This window comes from Cherax quadricarinatus, chromosome 88 (assembly GCF_038502225.1).
Source record: "Cherax quadricarinatus isolate ZL_2023a chromosome 88, ASM3850222v1, whole genome shotgun sequence".
NCBI lineage: Eukaryota > Metazoa > Arthropoda > Malacostraca > Decapoda > Parastacidae > Cherax > Cherax quadricarinatus.
Window position 1 is genome coordinate 3,937,113 of NC_091379.1, and position 18,668 is coordinate 3,955,780.

At 39.0% G+C, this 18,668-nt stretch overlaps 1 protein-coding gene and 1 long non-coding RNA gene across 13 annotated transcripts in view; one reads left to right on the top strand and one right to left on the bottom strand.

Annotated features, from left to right (window-relative positions):
- Positions 1–13,177, top strand: part of LOC128698664 (homeobox protein extradenticle) — a 280,392-nt gene extending 267,215 nt beyond the window's left edge. For 3 of the 11 annotated variants that reach the window (XM_070103862.1, XM_070103859.1, XM_070103860.1), the window contains 3 exons: positions 776–909; positions 7,163–7,257; positions 8,011–8,918. In XM_070103862.1, the coding sequence (XP_069959963.1) occupies positions 776–909; positions 7,163–7,204 (176 nt within the window). In that variant the 3' untranslated portion in view covers positions 7,205–7,257; positions 8,011–8,918. Of the gene's footprint in view, positions 1–775; positions 910–7,162; positions 7,258–8,007 lie in introns of all 11 variants that reach the window. The other 8 variants (XM_070103863.1, XM_070103869.1, XM_070103865.1 and 5 more) reach the window with 7 other exon arrangements.
- Positions 1–18,668, bottom strand: part of LOC138855287 (uncharacterized) — a 33,488-nt gene that overhangs the window by 3,349 nt on the left and 11,471 nt on the right. Inside the window, exon 4 of one of the 2 annotated variants that reach the window (XR_011394494.1) lies at positions 17,285–17,394. This is a non-coding gene — a long non-coding RNA (uncharacterized lncRNA). Of the gene's footprint in view, positions 1–12,662; positions 17,395–18,668 lie in introns of those variants that run through there. The other variant, XR_011394495.1, reaches the window with a different exon arrangement.

Below are 18,668 nucleotides of genomic sequence, written 5' to 3' on the forward strand. Positions count from 1 at the left end.
CTTTCTTCATTTAGTTTTAACATTACTATTGTACTATACTGAAGAGCAGTGAGAGTGACATTGACATTAATGGTGAATATGGGTGCACTGTTTAGCATCTCTTTTCTGACTGGAATTTCTTCTAACTAGGAAATGTTGTAATTAGAATGTGAATATTATTAAGGGTTTTGTATCCTCCATTCTCTCACACAACACCAGCATAAATAACAGGAGATAACAGAGTTTTCGTTCTGTGAATTGTCTACTGTTTCTAGCTTATGCTTTGTTCTTTGAAGATGCTATACATTGGCAATACACTACTTGTATTTAGTATTTGTATTTTTCTCTCGATAATACACAGGTAACCCGCACATAGGAGAAAGCAATTTATGACTACTATTCTGTCCGACTTGGACTAACTTGGTGTGATTAGTCACTAGTCTAAATTGGACTGAAACATTGTCATAAGTTTGTTTCTCCAACTTGCGGGATATTTGTGTATTGTTTCCTCTGTAATACTTTGTACTGCAAGTTTTTAAGTGTAAAATAACTTGACACTGAAAAATGGCTGATAAGAAGTACATTCAACTATTCTAAGAATTTTTTAACCATTGTATAAAATGAAATAGCTTTTGTGTTACAGAGCATTTTCTCAAATTTATTTCATGGATGACAGATTGGCATATTCTTTTTTGAATGAAATAACGATTAATATAGTTTGTAGTTAATAATTTTGTGTACACGATTAGTTCTATCTGATATTTAAATGTGATACTTTCTGCACATTTCATTATAGATTGTACCTTAGCAGGAGCGTCGCCATACAGCATGAGTGGAACACCAGGTCCCATGATGTCTCCGCCACCAGGAGAAGACTCCATGGGTTATGGCATACCAGGAATGAATGGCTCTGGATACTCAGGAGTAGGGGTAAGTTATTCAGTGTTAGATAATTTACAACTTCACTGACACAACGGGCATCAGAAAACATCGAACATCTACCTCTTGTTGTTTCTCATTTCATGTTTTTTGTACAGTAATTTCTTTGTTGTTGTCATACATAGATTCTTGGCAGTGCGTTTTTCTTCTGTAATTTTGTCAATTAGGGGAGAATTGTCCCGTGTTGTACAAGTTCACCAAAAAGCAATATCTCATTAATTTAATTATACATTTTCTCACCTTAACTATATTATCTGCATGCCTCTGGCAAGACAGTGATGGAATGAGTGATGATAAATGTTTCTCCCTTTTCGGGTCATCCTGCCTTGGTAGGAAATGGCTAGTGTTAAAAAAAAATACATATATAGTATAGTATAATTGAATTATTATCCAGAGGGCTGAGGAGGGGTTGAGATGGTTCAGAAATTTAGTGAGGATGGAACGAAATAGAATTACTTGGAGAACATATAAATCTGTAGTGAAAGGAAAGTGGGGTAAGGGTTGCCCTAGGAAAGATTGGAGGGAGGGGGTAAAGGAAGTTTTGTGTGCAAGGGGCTTGGAATTCCAGCAAGTATGAGTGAGCGTGTTAGATAGGAGCGAGTGGAGACAAATGGTTTGACGTGCCATTGGTGTGCGAGCAAGTAACATTTGTGAAGGGATTCGGGGAAACTGGCAGGCTGGACTTCAGTCCTGGAGATGGCAAGTCCAGTGTCTGCACTCTGAAGGAGGGGTGTTAAGTTGCAGTTTAATAACTGTAGTGTAGGCATGCCTCTGGCAAGACAGTGATGGAGTGAATGGTGATGAGTTTTTTGGGGGGTCACCCTGCTTTGGTGGGAAATGGCTGATATGGGGGTTCTACTATATTTAAAACAGTGTGCTAAAATCTAAATGTGGGCCAAATACACCTTGGTATATGATTTGATGTATCAGATTAACCCTCTACTATATTTTCCTTTATATTGTAGTAGGTTTTACAGCTTGTTTTTAATGGTACTGCCTAATGAAGATGTATAGTTTCAGTAGTTGTCTTAAAAGTGCTTCAAGTGATTCAGTTTTATTATATGGGATCAATAATACACTGTACAGGTTACAATAATTTTTGCGAGGTTTGTTTTCATTCATTGTTTTAACAAAGGTTATGCCAAATTGCTTAAAGTTTGGTTGACTGATTCTGTAACAGGTGGTGGGATTGATTATAATGACTGATAAACAGTAATTAATTATAAGTTAATATACAGTGGAACCTCGGTATGCGACCTTAACGCGTTCCAGAAGGCTGTTTGAGTGCCGCTCTGAGTATCGAACAAGTTCTTCCCAACCAATTTTCTGTTTGGTTGGCTGTTATCACTAATCATCGTAGGCCCCATGGTGACTTATTTATTTAAATAAAAAAAAAAAAAAAAAAAAAAAAAAAGTGAAGAAACATGAAATAGTTTACAGCAAAATTCTGGCAGGTCATGTTTGTTTGGTCAAGTGCTGAGCTTTGTTCGAGTAGGGAGTTGCTCGTATACCGAGGTTCCACTGTGGTTTTATAGCATGGGGGGTTGGTAAACTAATGGTACTACCAAAAATTTAAAAAAAAAAAAAAAAAAAAAAAAAAAAAAATTAACCATTACATATATGAATTCCTTAGTAGCCTTACCAGGAACCCACGGGCAGGAATCGCCCCTAACTTTAACATCCTCGTACCACTTTTGAGCTGGCTCTACATTCCAGCCTTCAACACGAGCAGCTAAATAATTTTTCACACCACCAGGATGCTAAATGCAATAAATCACTCGATCTAATCTAACAATGTTACACATTTCTGCGAGATGTTGGAGCTCTCTCGCCTACTGCCCTTTCTCTTTCCATACCTCTGTCACACCTTAATAATAATAATTAATAATAATTATTTCTATAAGTACATATACTAGGTATACAGATCATAGCTGACATCAGTGACGTACTGCTATATAGAAAGCCCCCTTGTTATGTAGAGCAGTTCGGGCAAATTAGGTCAGTTATCCCAGGATGCGACCCACACCAGTCGACTAACACACATTTTACTGATGGGTGAACATGGATAGCAGGTCTCTTATGGAAATGTGTCCTAATGTTTTCCAGCCATACTGGGGATCCCCCAGTATGAGTGGGGGATCCCCAGCTAAAACACCTCAGTGTTTTAGCTGAATGCGTTAGCAATCGAGCTACAGGACACCAAACCTTTCTTGAATGCCACCACCATATCCTCTTCAGAGTTATACATCTTTATCAGGATATGTTACTCTATGCAGTTTACATATGAGCCACTATCTCAAGCAGGTCCTCTGTAGAGGACAGTGGAAATTCTAAACTAAGGAAAATTATATAGGGTGAATTTTATTATTATTACATTTATGGTTAAATGCTAAACCTTTAGGGGGGTCACACAGCACCTAGGTCATGGGAGGTAGTTGGATTTAGTCGAAGGAAGTGAAGGTAGCTCCAGTTCCATCATAGTACCATGGGTCTTGATAAGTCCTTTATTGGGATTTTTATGGTTCTCATTAATTCTCATGGCTCTTATGATTGATAAAAACGATGTCTCAGATATTTGGGTTGCTGAACAAAAAATCCAAAGTCTTAAATATACAAGTCAATCTACATTCTCTCTGAAATATTCTAAATGGATATCCTTGCTCCTCAGGAAGTGATACTCATAGGAGTCAAACAGCACCTTGGGGAATAGACAGATTTGATGCAATAAATTCCTTGGATCAAGAGCCTTTAATCAGTATCGAGGCACCTTGCCCTCTTTCCTCTTGAAGTGTCACTCCCCAGGGGAAAAAAAATGGCTTTCATAAGTTGTTTTTCAATACCAGTCCCTGATAAATAACTGTATAATATATGACTACACCCCATCCATGTATCCTTGATGCTGGTGAGAAGCTTTGATCCAAGGAACTAGACTTGTCTTCCCTTGCCTTGGATCAAATTTAATACTTCCTATTACCAGGTGCTGTATAATCCTTACAGACTTATGCTTTACAATGATTAAAATAAATGCACCTGTGTTGTATGATTAGAAAAGTAGTGTATATTAGTGGGTTTCCTGACAACTTAAGAAGTTGTCAGGAAACCCACTTAGGTTTATCCTTGGTAAGTAGTGTCTTGAAAAAGCAATAGTTTTCCAGTGTGAAGTGAATAGCTCAACACTGTTAAGGTCGAGAAAATATTAACCTCTCAAAATGTAGATGAAATAATATCGAGTCATTATCATACCATAAACAGGTTACTGTAACAGGTATAGTACTGTTAGTGAAAAGACCAGCTTACCATTCCTCCATAACAGATTTGCTATAATAACACTAATTACAGTGAGGCACTTCTGTTTATAAGAGCTGGGTGGTCTAACAATTAAATCATTGGAGTTTTGTTGTCCAGGAAACAAAAGTCTCCTAACAGGGGTCTTATTCAAGTGATGACTCATTTGGTTAAACATTCAGTGGATTTCTGGAGCTAGATTTTCAACTCCATTTAAAACCTTGAGGATCACTACATAGTACAGTGTGTCCACAAAAACATTCCCTGATTCAAACAGGTAAAACATGTAACTTTATTGTAATCTTTCACGGTTAATAGCTTCAGATGCAGGATTTCAGTTTCATGTGGTATAGGGTAGCATTAAAGGCACTCAATGTGTGCCCCTCTGGTTCCTCGGCAAACATCGATGCTATAGTCCAGTTCAGTCCAGATGCTTTGCAGCATATCTGGTGTTATCATGCGAACTGCTTCAGTGATTGAAATTTTCAGCTCCTCCAGGGCTGCAGGTAGTGGTGGTACGTAAACTGCTCTTCATGTACCCCCAAAGAAAGAAGTCACAGTTAGGTCCGGTGACCTCTGCAAGTGGCCTGTGTCACTGGACCTAACTGTTTGTGCAGTACATGATTGGAACAGGTAAACTTTGACTCTGTGTTTGGGTTAAAAATAGAAACTTGAGGAATTTTTTAGGGCTGTTTTCGTAGGAGACGTTGGTGAAATAAGCAAAATTTGGTCAGTTGAAGATCAGAAGGGGCCTGAAATGTGTATCAGTTTGGTGGGAAATGGTTGATTTTTGGCAGCTTTTATTTTCCCTGGAGTCAGAATCTCTCTCCCCCCCCCTCCTTTTTTTTTTTTTTTCTCTCTCAACACAACGGCCATTTCCCACTGAGGCAGGGTGACCCAAAAAGGAAAGAAAAACATTTTCACCATGATTCAGCTCTTTCACCATCATTCACACAATAATCACTTTGTGCAAGAAAGGTATAAAATACCGACAATATGAAAGTTAAGACACATGTGCAACATCTGGAAATCTTTATTGTAGACGTTTCGCCATCCAGTGGCTTTATCAATACAGATTCTAGGACATAATAGGAAGACAGTAGAACTATATACAAAAGATGAGGTACAGGTGCCCAGACATAACAGTTTAGATGTCACTCCAAACGGCCAATATCTCGAATCCCTCCTTTAAAGTGGCATTGTACTTCTCACCTTCAGGACTCGAGACCAGCTACCTGGTTTCCCTGAATCCCTTCACACTCCAACAGCTTGTCAGGTCCCAAAAACCATTCATCTCCATTCACTCCTATCTAACATGCTTACATATGCCTGCTGCAGGTGTAGGCCCCTTGCATACAAAACCTCTTTTACCCCCTCCCTCCTATCATTTCCTAGGACAATCCCTACCCCCTCCTCTCCTCTTCAGATTTATACACCCTCCAAGTCATTCTATTTTGATCCATTCTCTCTAAATGATAAAACCACTTTAAATAACCTCTCTTCAACCCTCTGAATAATACTTTTAGTAACGCCACCCCTCCTCTTAATTTCCACACTATGAATTCTCTGCATAACATTTACACCACACATTGCCCTTAGATATGACATCTCCACTACCTCCAGCCCCTCTCACTGCAGCATTCACAACTCATGCTTCACACCCATTTAAGTGTGTTGGTACCACTATTATTATTATTATTATCAAAAAGAAGCGCTAAGCCACAAGGGTTGGTACCACTATACTTTCTTACATTCCCTTCTTTGCTTCCATGGATAACATATTTTTTTTTTCTCCACAGATATCTCGCTGCATTCCTTTTTTGTTTTTATTAGGTCAGCCTCAGTTATTTGGAAAGCCTAAACCATTAACAAACATCCTTGGTTATGGGTTCTTAGCAGGAAAATTTGGAAAACTTAAATTTTTTTGTGTTGATGGCTTAAAAATTGAGGGCAAGTGTTAAATAGGAGAGGCCTGGGGATGTGATTAATGAACAAAGAGAAAGTTGCTTTAGTGGCTGGAATGCCTACAGCTATTGTAAAAACAGTGTAAAATTTGCCAAATTACCAATTTTTGGGTACTGAATAGGGTAGTGGTCATTTATGCCTGTATAGTCCCCTAAATTTTACATTGGGGCGTCATCATTATTATTGAGAAAATGATTCTTTACCATTTTAGATTATTTTAAATGTTGAAATAGAAGGGACTTTTAAATTGGGGAATGTCAACAATAAGTGTTAAGAGAGCATGCCGATTTTGTTTTACTGTAATTATAAAAATCTTCGTGTAATTGACCATTCAGTATCGGGGGAGGTTCTTTGTTGCTAGTGAGGGGGCTCTTGATCCAAGAAATTAAACCTCTGCTCCAGTTCTTGAGTTTGAGCCTCAACGCTTTCCAGTTTCCCAGGCAGTGTATGATCCCTATGGGTTTAGCGCTTCCCCGTGAATATGATAATCAGTATTGTGGTAGTATTAAAGAACTATTTTAGTGTTCATGTATTTAATACACAAATAACCTGACTTGGGCAATTTACAAAGTTGCACCATGTGACTTTGCAAGTGGTTCAAGTTGGACTGAAACGTTGTCGTAAGCTCCTCTCTCCTATGTGCAGGTCATGATATTGTGCCTTTATTTTTTCATTTATTTAATGTTACACGACTTGGCTATTGTGCTTTAAAGGAAGTTAACTTTGTGAATTACACCTTGTATACTATATTGTGTTAATTTTGAGTTTGGCTGCAATAAATGAAAATATTCTGGAAATTGTTTACCTCAGTGTTGGAGTGAAATTTGTATATACAGTATGTGGTTATAAATAATTAGACTGATGGCAAAAGCATTTGTTAATTTGTCATATAACGTTGTCTATTGAGGTTTGTTTGGTTTCTGTTGGAAGGTTTAACCATATCTTGCTCACCCCTCCCCTACATTTATATTGACCCATGGGTGTTCCTTGCCAGGGCATGGGCTACGACCTCCACCCGGAGTCGCCAGATGTGTAGGCGGCACACATACATCCGCCCACGCCCAGCCCGCCCTCCACCCACACCCTAAAGTTAGTTGATGACATTTCATAATCCCTGGCTCGTTATTTCCCAGAATGTATCTGACCACAGTATTGAGGGTCAGTCTTTAGTATAGTTAGTGCAGTGTTTTATGGGAGTAATGGGCTTCCTGTATGAGAAGCTGATTTGTCTTATAAACTTGTGTATTGCATGGGCAAATTAGTAATGTATTAGTTTTGCTGTGCTGTTTGCTGCTACACCTTGCTGGCCTGTATGTTGATAGCTACAGTGTGAGATTAACCTGCAGCACCAGAGTTTCTGTAGTGTTAGTCTGTTGTCATGGCTCCTCCATGTAGAAATAGTTTTGTCGCATGGTTCTGTATGCAATCTTCTAATTAATGACTTGTTTAGATGATGTTCTGTATTCCTTGACATAGCCTACCTTACATGAGGTATAGATTGTGCCTTTTAAATGCTCCGGTAAAAATTGTTTTCTCAGCATGTTAATTGCAGCTTATTCCACTGAACTGTTCAGCTTAATAGTTTTCTTTTTAACCTACATTGTTGAGGTGTTATATGTACTAACTTGCATTAATCAGTTCTCATGGTAATGCATCTTGATATTTGCACGACCACCTCTTCTTAATTTAAGAGCGTTGTGTGTCGTATCATGTAGTTTAATCGTGAAGTGAAGGTCTGAGCACGAAGACTTTTACATACACCACATTGTACCGTACAATATATTGCACTATGTATTTCATTTCTCTTTAATGTTAACTAATTATTTTCTTTTGTTTCAGCAGCAATAAGACGCGTGGGCGGTTAGCGGGTTGTGGAGTCCGGGCCGGCGCGGTGGGGTGGCCTGGTTGGCCTTGTGCTAAACTTCCTGAAGTAACAGTGGTGACCAACCTAGGTTCCAGGCTGCCCTCCCTCGCCCCCCACACTACCTCCCGCGGCCCACCCATCCTTCAGACACACAGTGCAGGCCGTGTAACTCCGGCTCACCAGCCACGATCGGGCTGCATGTGGCTCTTTTCTGGCCTAACCACATTATGGTATGTTGGCCACATGGGCTGCATGTGGCCCACCTCAGGCAACAGTGATCAGAGCTGTCAGCCCAGTGTGCAGGCAGCGGGCCGCCGCCGTGCGCCCTGCAGCTGAGCGGGACCAGCGGGGCCCGCCCAGCCCATAGTATACGAGAGCCGGGGCGGGTAGCCACCCACGGCCACTCCACACACCACACTGCCGCTATCCACGCCCACCACTCGCCCATGGGTGACGCTCTCATGACCCATAGCGCTACGCCATCTTAATATCCACTTGTCCACGCAGATGCCCAACCCCATCCATCCATGGTCACACTTCTGTGAGCACACCCAGCCATATTACACCTGACAACTAGACCAGTTTCTGTGTTAAGGGTCCAAGCATATTCAGTTAACTGGAAGAGCTTGTGATGCATTAATCTTGTATACAATATGAAGTAATGTAAATATGAATGAATGAGAAAATCAGCAGGTAACAAAGTATGTTTTATAGCCAGTTTTAAATGTGTGAAACAGAAGGTGGCATGGGAGGTGAAGGTGGGTACAGTGGTAGTGGACCCTCCCAGTACCAGGGAGCCCCAGAACCATGTATACGGTTGGTATGTGATAGTCACACTCGTGTTGCTTATATGTGTAGGCTTTTAATAAAGTTTCTGCTGTTTGAACATTCTTTAAAAAATACAAACATGTTCCTCATTGGCGATTGAGCCAGATGTACTTTGCGTCACCCCCGGCGAGGTGGGCTACAGCGTGATTAGCGGCCCTCCCGCCCCGCGTGACCACCCAGGTTGGTGCGGTCCACCAGGCGGTCCGCGGCGACCCGTACAAGCCTCTGTATCCATGTAGCATAGGGGAGCGTGGCCAGTGAGGCCCGGCTGCCCCCCCGGCCCTGCACATGCTCCACTGGGCGGTCCACCCCACCTTGGCGTGGCTATAGGACACAATGCCCAGTGGGCCCCATCCAACCCAGTATACGTACTCTGGACGGCAGCAGCACCAAGATTGGAAGAAAGTAATGGTCAGACCGAACTGGCTCTCAAGATGTCTGTTTGTTGTTTCAATGCACATTGGATGTTTCTGTTGTTTTTGTTTGTGTTCAATTGTGTTCCGATGGATTGTGTAATGTGTGTATGTGCTGGTCTCTGACTGGCTTGAGTTACTGTGTTCTTGATCTTGTGGAAGTCGGAGGGTGTGGCCTTCCCTTGTCCGTGGAATTTCCTTCATGGTCTTTGGCTGGCCACACCTGGCCGAGAGGCAGATGACCACATTTACATCACCATTTTAGCCAACCCAGGTTGCAAGTGCTTGTGATGTAGGTATGGCTGTAGGAAAACAACGGTGTGGCACCTCCCGGCCCATCCGCAGCAAGACACGGTTGGTGGGGCAGTACCTTTATGGTACTGCCCGATTGATGCAGGGTATTACGTAGGAAAGATGAGACCACACAGATGATCTTGTGATACACTGGATAATGAACACTTGAGGACCTGGAACTTTGATGTAGGTCTATTTTTATATGGATAAATAAGACTTGAAAAGGGAAAAAAGATAGATGGTCTTGTGTAACTGTATATTATTAGTATGGATAGAAAATTCTAATACTCTTTGCAATCCGTTTAACATTTGGTAATGTTAAGTCCTTTTCCATACGGTTTGTACGGTAGTGTAAGGGCAGTATCGGATCTAGGTGGTGCACCAGTGGTGGCCCAAAGGACCCGAGGCTGCCAAGTGCGCATGTTTGTATGGGTAGTGCAGGAGTAGTGCAAGGTAGCTAGACCACAAGTATACAGTGATAATACTGCAGTATACGAAAAACAATGTTCTTCATTGACAAAAGTATAACTACAAAGAATAAGCAGAGTAGCCTGCCCTCTTTTCATGAACTGTTAGCGTTATTTTGACTCCTGTAGTCAGCTAAAGGGCCGTCATCTCGTTTCCTGATTTTTCTGAGCTGCTGAGGTATACCGTAGTTGTCTCCATGTAACTTAAAGCTCTCTTCTGTCTCTTCTCGCTGTTCGCTGTAGTGAATGATGCAAGAATAAACCTCCTGTATTGAATACTTATGAATAACTGTAAATGTATTGCCTAGATGGACTCTCCAATACCGTCCTGTACCAAAATACGTAATTTTCTCACAATTCTTGTAGAGATACTGTGTATTTTTGCTGTGTATATGTTCCAGTTTTGTAATAGTATATGTAGTACAATCTTGCTACTTTTTCTCCCCTTTAGGACGGTATAGGAAAGACTGCAAAATTGGTGCATTCTTACACATTTTAAGGATATTTTTCATGTAACCAGTTATTGTTTTCATTGTTTAGCCACCTTATTTATGCAGGATGGGTCATTTTGAGACACCCACCTTATTTCTAAGATTACATTAATTTCATTTTTTGAGCAAGAGTTGTGTGCTTGTACATTAGAATCAATTGTGGAGGCGAAAGATAAGTGCTACTTATGTTTCCAAGCGTGGCAAATTGGGCAAGTAAAACTGAGTGCAAGGTATATCCCATCACCCATACTCCTGTAGGTAATTTGTTGCCAATTGCCCTGCTCTCTCAGCTACAACCCATTTTCTATGAGGACCGTTTTGTATTATTGTCCATTGCCCAATTTGTCTCTTGCCTGGAAGCATTCCATTCACTCATTTCACTTAGTTTACTTAACCATTCTAACCTCTTTGCTATGTGAGTGTGAATTACATGTACATTACTGTCTTTTGTATTGTCATGCATAAGTTGCATTGTAAGTATTTTGGCTGCAAGGAAAGCCAGTCCTCATGATATTAATTACCATGATGTTTTGTTAGATTCTGCAGTGAGCTGCAGACCCATTTGTGTTTTAAGGTTCATCTGAAAGCTCAAACTAGATTATTTTAGTGTCAGGTACAGGATATTCTTGGTTGCATTTACTAAAATGCTGTAGCCACTACCCGTGACACTGACCCATTCCTTAAACAAGGCAATGACCTAGTAATCGCTCAGTGTCACGGCTGCCCGCCATGGTCCCTCAGTATACCAGCAGGCCAGTGGTTCAGGGGTAGTGCTCGTTGCTGATGCTTTCGGATTAAAAACAAAATAGTAATAATAGGGGTAAGATTTTTGGTATACCATAATGTAATTGATTCATTGGCCTTAATGCATCAAGCAGCATGCACTATCCCCCTCCCGTGTGGCCAAAGGCAGGGAGGCTGACCCACTGTGCCAGAGACGAAGAAGCACTGTTTATATGTACTGTAACATACAAACTTTTACTATTAGGTATGAATGTTATCAAATAAATGATTTCAAAGGCTACACCATGTACCTCCATTATCTATCCTTGGATGATATACTGTATCCTTAAATATTTTTAAACCATTTATTTATATTCTAATGCACAATTAAATTGATATAAAATTTGTTTAGATGCATCAGTATTGTTTCCTACTCTAACAGGACATGATTTTAGAAATTTTATTTTTATGCACCCAAAATTTTTGCATTCCTTTCACAATATGTAGATTTTGTCATTTTAATCATTTATTGATATCCTAGCTGATTAGTGTCACATTAATTGATTTTCGTATATCACTGAGTACTTGCTCTGTTAAGAGAGCTCCCTTTTCAGGGGTGGCCATATGCAGAAACTATCAAATGTTTCAAGCTCTAATTTGTCTTCATAAATTCATGTTTAAAACTATAGAAAGACTTTAAATTAATACATTTTAGATTCCCACTACATGACATTGGGAAACAGGATAGTGATGATTTTAAATTTTAGTTCACTGATCACAACCAGCTGTAATATATACACTTGAGATACAAGGTGTGGAAAGGGTACGGATTGTCTTGGCAAGTACAGTATACACAAACGAAAAGAATGTTACAAAAAAAATTTGCAATGAAAAAAATAAAATTCATTCATTCTCAGAAAGGGTAGTATGGAACACAAAGACTTTATGGACTCCACCATAGGGTGGAGATCCCCCTAGTTCTCCCACAAACAGTAGTGGGTAACTGAGTCAACCAGATTACTGTTGCTTTACCCTGCTCTAAGAGTCTTCATTATAAAGTTTTATTTTGTAAACTAATTTTCTTTTATAAACAGGTAAGGTTATTTGTATGTAATACAATAAAATTTCTTCACACTATTCAATTTGTGAAGATGATGAAAACTTGTCTTTTAACTCCAGTAAAGTTAATACAGTGGGAGAAATAATTGTTTTTATTCCCATTTGTACATACTGAATGGGGACAAAGGAGTTACTGTATATACAAGTACCTCTTAAGGAAAGATAGATGAGCATCTTGGCATTGCTTACTTCAGAGTGATGAAGTACAATCAGAGAAGAAATTGGGTAGATTGAGAAACCTGGTTTGCAACTTTGAACAAAGGAGAAACATGTGTGGAATCTAGCAAAATAAAACTCTGCCAAAGGATGCTTAAGATGGCAGCTTTCTGTTATCAGAGATAAAATGATAATGTATCCAATAACATAGGGAGCATCCTATGAAGGTTGCATTCCTGCAGCCACTTAGTGAATAATGTACAAGTGTTATGATGTGTGGAATGAATGAATACAGGCATATATAAGTAATGCATGTTAAGGAATATTAAGGCACTAAGTAGGTATTTATCAGAAATAACAGGAAGTGGCACTACCAGAGAATAGATGGGTGTATGAAGAGATGTATATAATAATAAGGGCTAGATATGAATTTGAGAATACTAGCAACTATGGTTCAAATGGGACAAGATGAGGATCATAAGATGTGTAATTTTAATGTGAATGAGATAAATGCTGCCTTTACTCTGGGTGATGTAAAATAATGTATATTTTCCTGGAAATTTTTGTGAATTGAGAGTATACACACTGTACATGTTTGCCTCTCTGTACTTTTACAATTGTATAAATAAATAAATAAATACAGAGGAAAGGTTAGGGATGCCTTTTGTTATAACCTCGAAGAGTGAATAACCAAGGTAGACCCAAGAATGTAAGGAGTGATATGGTGGTGACTGAGGCAATAAGGCACCAAGTGGGTGTAGTCATAATTCAGAGCAAGTCTATATTTTCAGTGGTTCAATTCTGGTTTGAGCTTTACCAGATATCACTATCAGACCTGACAAAGCTCAATCCTGAGCAAAATGTCATATAAAAAAGGTGAACTCTGCACTGTGTGTTTAGTCCCTGGATGAAGCGGCAGCAAAGAATGAAAAGGGCGAGACAATAAGAGGCTTGAATGTTAAAATTATTTACTATGAACATAAATGTTTGTATGTATACTTATGTGCATAGCAATGGGGAAATTTACTTGAAGATGTGTATAAAGTAAGTTTCTCATTTCCACTGACTAGTGTTCATTCCACCACCAACATTTCACACCTGTACATGTTTATATGTAGTGAAAATGATGAAAAGCAAGATATTTTTTAATACAAGGCCCCTCAAGGAAGGGGGCTTCTGATCCAAGAAAGTGAATCTATCTTCACCTCCCTTGGATCAATCTGGATCACCTCCCATTACCCCATGAGCTGTATGACTTCTACAGGTTTAATGCTAACTCCTGATTATACTAATACTACTACTGATAAAGTGATTTCATATACTGAGAAGGGAGGGATAACTGGAAAAAAGTGTATGATGCAATGGGCAGAATGGGAGTAAAGCAGCTGGGACAGATGAGACGAAGACCTGTTAAGAGCAAGTGGAAGCGGAGGAGTGGTTGGTCTATATGTTTAATAAATGCATGAAAGAAGGCAAGGTACCTAAGAATTGTCATAGAGCATGACTAGTGTTTCATATCAGAGAAAAGGGGACAAGAAAAAGTGTAAGAATTACAGGGGGATAAGTCTGCTGAGTATACCAGGTAAATTGTATGGTAGAATTATACTATTGCTGACAATGTTAAGAATAAAAGATTTGTAACACTTTGGTATCTTTAGTCCTCAAACATTTAGCCTGCACAACAGACTTTTTCAGTTGAATGCAGGCAAATATAACACAGTAGTAGTAGTAGTGATGTAATCAGTCCATCAGCCTTGTCGGTCTACAAGCTCTAGTATACAAGGTCCGGCTGCATACCTATACTTAAGGCTTGAGGGACTGATCATGTTAAAACTACTGCTGCTACTGTCTCCAGTGTTACAGTCCCCCTTATATTCAACTGAAGAAGCTTGCTGTGCAGCTGAAACACTTTGGTAATGAAGATACCCAAGTGCTACATATATCAGTAGAAGCATAATTAAAAGGGTTAGATGTAAGAGACAAATAAGGAATGCAAAGGAGCAGGAAGGAGTTAGGAAGGGTAGAGCATGTGTATACCAAGTGTTAATGTTGAAGCATATAAGTGAGCTGTTTGCTGCATAAATGGATTTAGAAAAGGCATACAATATGGTCAACAGGGAGGCTATGTGGCAAATTTTGCAAATGTATGTAATAAGTGGTAGGTTACTAAAACCAACACCTTTGTTTGGGTGTGTAAGGCATGGTCTTCAAACATTGCAGCAAGAAGGAAGCTAGAGAACTGGAGATGTCATGTCTGAGAGCAATGTATGGTGTGAATATTATGCAGAGGGTCAGAAGTGTAGAAATTAACAGGCATTGTGGGGGTCACCAAGAGTATTATTAAAAGGGCTGAGGAGAAGTTGCTGAGGTAGTTTGGGCATTTTAGAGAGGATGGAAAGTGATAGGATGACAAAGAGGGTGTATAATTCTGGGGTAGAAAGCAGGAGAGGTATGGGCTGTTCCAGGAATGGTTGATGGGGGGGTAAAGGAGGCTTTGAGCATCCAGCAGGCTTGTGTTAGCATGTTATTTAAGGGTGAATTGAGATTAACGGTAATATGAAGATATTCAGGGAAATTCATTAACCAGACTAAGTCCTGAAAGTGTGAAAGGCAGTGCTTGCACTCTGAAAGGTTAGTGAGAGGTGAAAGGTGAGTAATAACAAATACTCCAGAATAAAGAAAATTGTTGTGGGTATTTTGTTTAGTAACCTAGAGTGGTTTAGATCTTTCTGTGAATATAATACTGTAATAATAATGTAGGTGTGTAGAACAATATTGATGGTATAATATGAATAAAAGGGAATAAGGAGAGTAACAAATGGAGAGACAGAAATGACAGACAGCAAGAGGTGGAATATTGGCTTCTGCAAGAGTGAAAATAAAAAAATGTTGGAATGGATAGTATGAAGAAAATGCAATAAAAACAGAAGAAAAATTAACACTGGCATCACTGGCAACAGTGTTACTAATATAGACCTATGTTGTAGCACAGCTCCCTCAAATGTGCTGTTAGTGGTAAATTTTGACGTAGATATGAAAGAATCAGTATGCATAATAAAAAAAATCCTGCCCCACACAATGTATATAAAAAAAAGCCTCACTGCATGTTTGATTTAAAATAGTGACAGTGTTTTCTAGGGTGATTTTTATGGTATGATTGTCTGTTTCTTGGTATCAACTGATAGAATAGAAGATATACTAGTGAAGTAGTGATGATTTTGATCAGTTTCCCTAGCCCCCCTTCCCCCCAGTCTATATTATGGGTTTCTACTAGGTTTGTTTTAATTATTGGGATGGCCTAAACCATAACCATTCATTCTTGGTTATATATTATCATCCGAGAAATTGGGTAGAACTTGAATTTGTGTGATACCGGATTCAAAATGGAGGTAAGAGTTATGTAGGCCAGACAAGGGGATGCAGTTAATGAACAGTGGGTGCAATTTAAGCATTGGCAATTTTGCCAATTCTCGAATTATATTTTAAGCCAATTCCAATGCTCAAATTGACCCAATTTCTAGCTATTTCACTAGAATGTCTTCCATTCTATTGACCCTAGCACAAACCTGCCCATTTAACTATCAGAACTACTCTAGTCAGTAATTTGGCTAATTTTACTTGAAATTAAAAAAAAATTAATCTAAAAATACTCCAAAATAAACATTAGGCATTTCAACTGCTAAAGCAACCTTTCCTCTATTAATTAATCATGTCCCCAGGCTTCTCTTATATAACACATGCCCTCCATTTCGAATCCATCACAAAAAAATTGAAGTTTTACTCTATTTCTCAGACTAATAAAATATAATCAACAGTGACTGGTTATGATTTATGATGTTCCAATAACTGAAGCAGACCTAGTAAAAACCTATAAGTTGGGCCAGGGAAGCCCTACCCATCCTCAGGAAAATCTCAAAAACTGAATATTTCTGCCACTATGAGCTGTATTTCAAGTTACTCCTGGTCTGAAACAAACTAAAATCATAATAACTATTTCACTAGCATGTCTTCCATTCTATCAACTGATACCAAGAAACTGCAGTAAAACCAGAAAACCCACTAAAACACACCTCAAAGTCACTATTTTAAACCTAACACCAGGTCAGATTTTCCATGAAGCACTAGATGGGACAGGATTATTTAAGCTGTGCACACTGCACCAAAATTTACCACTTACAGCTTATTTGAGGGAGCCAAGCTCAAGACAAAGATTTACATGAGCGACATTGGTGTTAATTATGTAGATTTTCCTTTCCAAGGAAGAGGAGCTCTAATCCTGTGGCTCAAGAGCCCTTTCACCAGCATCAAGGTATTTCTTACTTGAAGGGTGGTGGGTCACAGACAGTAACCCAAGCTTCTCAACTGTGACAATGTTGCTGCTTTAGGAGGATCAATTATGGTAATACAGACTGGGAAAAACTAGGGCCCAGAAACTTAAGAAAGCAGTTTTTACTCAACAATAGGGAACCTCTTGTATCAACATGCTGAGAAACTCCAACGGAAGTAAGTCACATTTGACTATTGGATTATCCTAGGTTAAATCTACTGAGTGTCCTTTTTATGTCTCCATAACACCTGTGTGCTCTCAAGACCATTACAAAAAAATATTTGTATACTATGTATACAAAATCTCAATAAAAGCCTACATAACCCACAAGGGTCAGCTGGCCAACCAGCAAGCCTGGTACTAGCATCACCAGCTATTTTAAATATGCTGTTAAAAACATAGGTACAGTTTTTTTAAATAGAATAATTACTTACCATCCTTCCCAGGTATTATGTGAGCTTCATTTGATTACTTGGACTTTGGTCTTCAGGCCTGTAATTCTGACTTCCTTGGTGTTTCACAGACTGTAGCTTTCCCCTCTGATCTATGGTAGATTAAGAAATATATTAGTCTGCTGATGCCTACCAGGTGAGATGGAAAGCATGCTAACACTAGACTGCACCAACTGTAAAATTAACACCAACTACTATCATGTTAGAGATGCCTAAAGAGGCTACAGAGCAGTTTGCTATAGACAAGGAATGTCTGGTGTCAGTCATTCAGAAGCACACAGATCCATTTAACCAAGATATCATTTTAAGAACTCTTATCTGTTGTTGACAACTACCTGATAAATTTGTCAAAGAATAAGCAATAGAAATCATATACAGTGGACCCCCGGTTAACGATATTTTTTCACTCCATAAGTATGTTCAGGTGCCAGTACTGACTGAATTTATTCCCATAAGGAATATTGTGAAGTAGATTAGTCCATTTCAGACCCCCAAACATACACGTACAAACGCACTTACATAAATACGTACACTTACATAATTGGTCGCATTCGGAGGTAATCGTTATGCGGGGGTCCACTGTATAGTATTATAATAACAATTATTATTATCAGCTGTCAAGTGTAAACAAAGATGTTCACAATACAAATTAGACATTTCAATCTTCATGAGGGTAAGAAGGATTTCAAATGATTTGCCTAGAAATCTAAGTATACATATTGCACTTTTTGGTCACAATTTAGAAAGAACAATTAGTCCAATAATGCAGTGGTCAATGTGATACAGTATAAGCCAACTTTTATGCAAAATAATTAAGAGAAACTTAAAATTTTAATTTCCAAGACCCTCATTAGCAATGCGAGAGCAAATTTTTTAACAAGTGTAGCTAGTGGGTGTTACATTTGTCTAGGTATGTATGCATTGGATATGAGCCATAAAATTTTAATTTTATGGCTCAATTTAGGTATTATTAATTCTGTAATACTTGGACAGATAATTTTTAACCAAATAAATCATGATGAAGATCTGGGATTAAGACCAAAATATTCTAATAAACAACTCTACTATCAATGAATTATCAAGTCGTAAAGAGCAACTATCAATGAATAAACAGAAGAATGGATGGAGACTCGAACTGGGGTCCATTTGGGTAGCAGATCCAGCCACAGGGGTACTAATAGAAAGAATTTACAAGTATGACTGTTACACCAGCATAACTGTGGCAAACTCAATCTCATGTCTGTTCAGAGCCGTTATAAATGACTTGCAAAATTGTAATGACGACTGTAAACTAGAGCTTGCCACAGCCATGCTGATAGTGAGATTCGTCTGTAAAAATCTGCATTTGTGGTCACAGTGGGGCCGA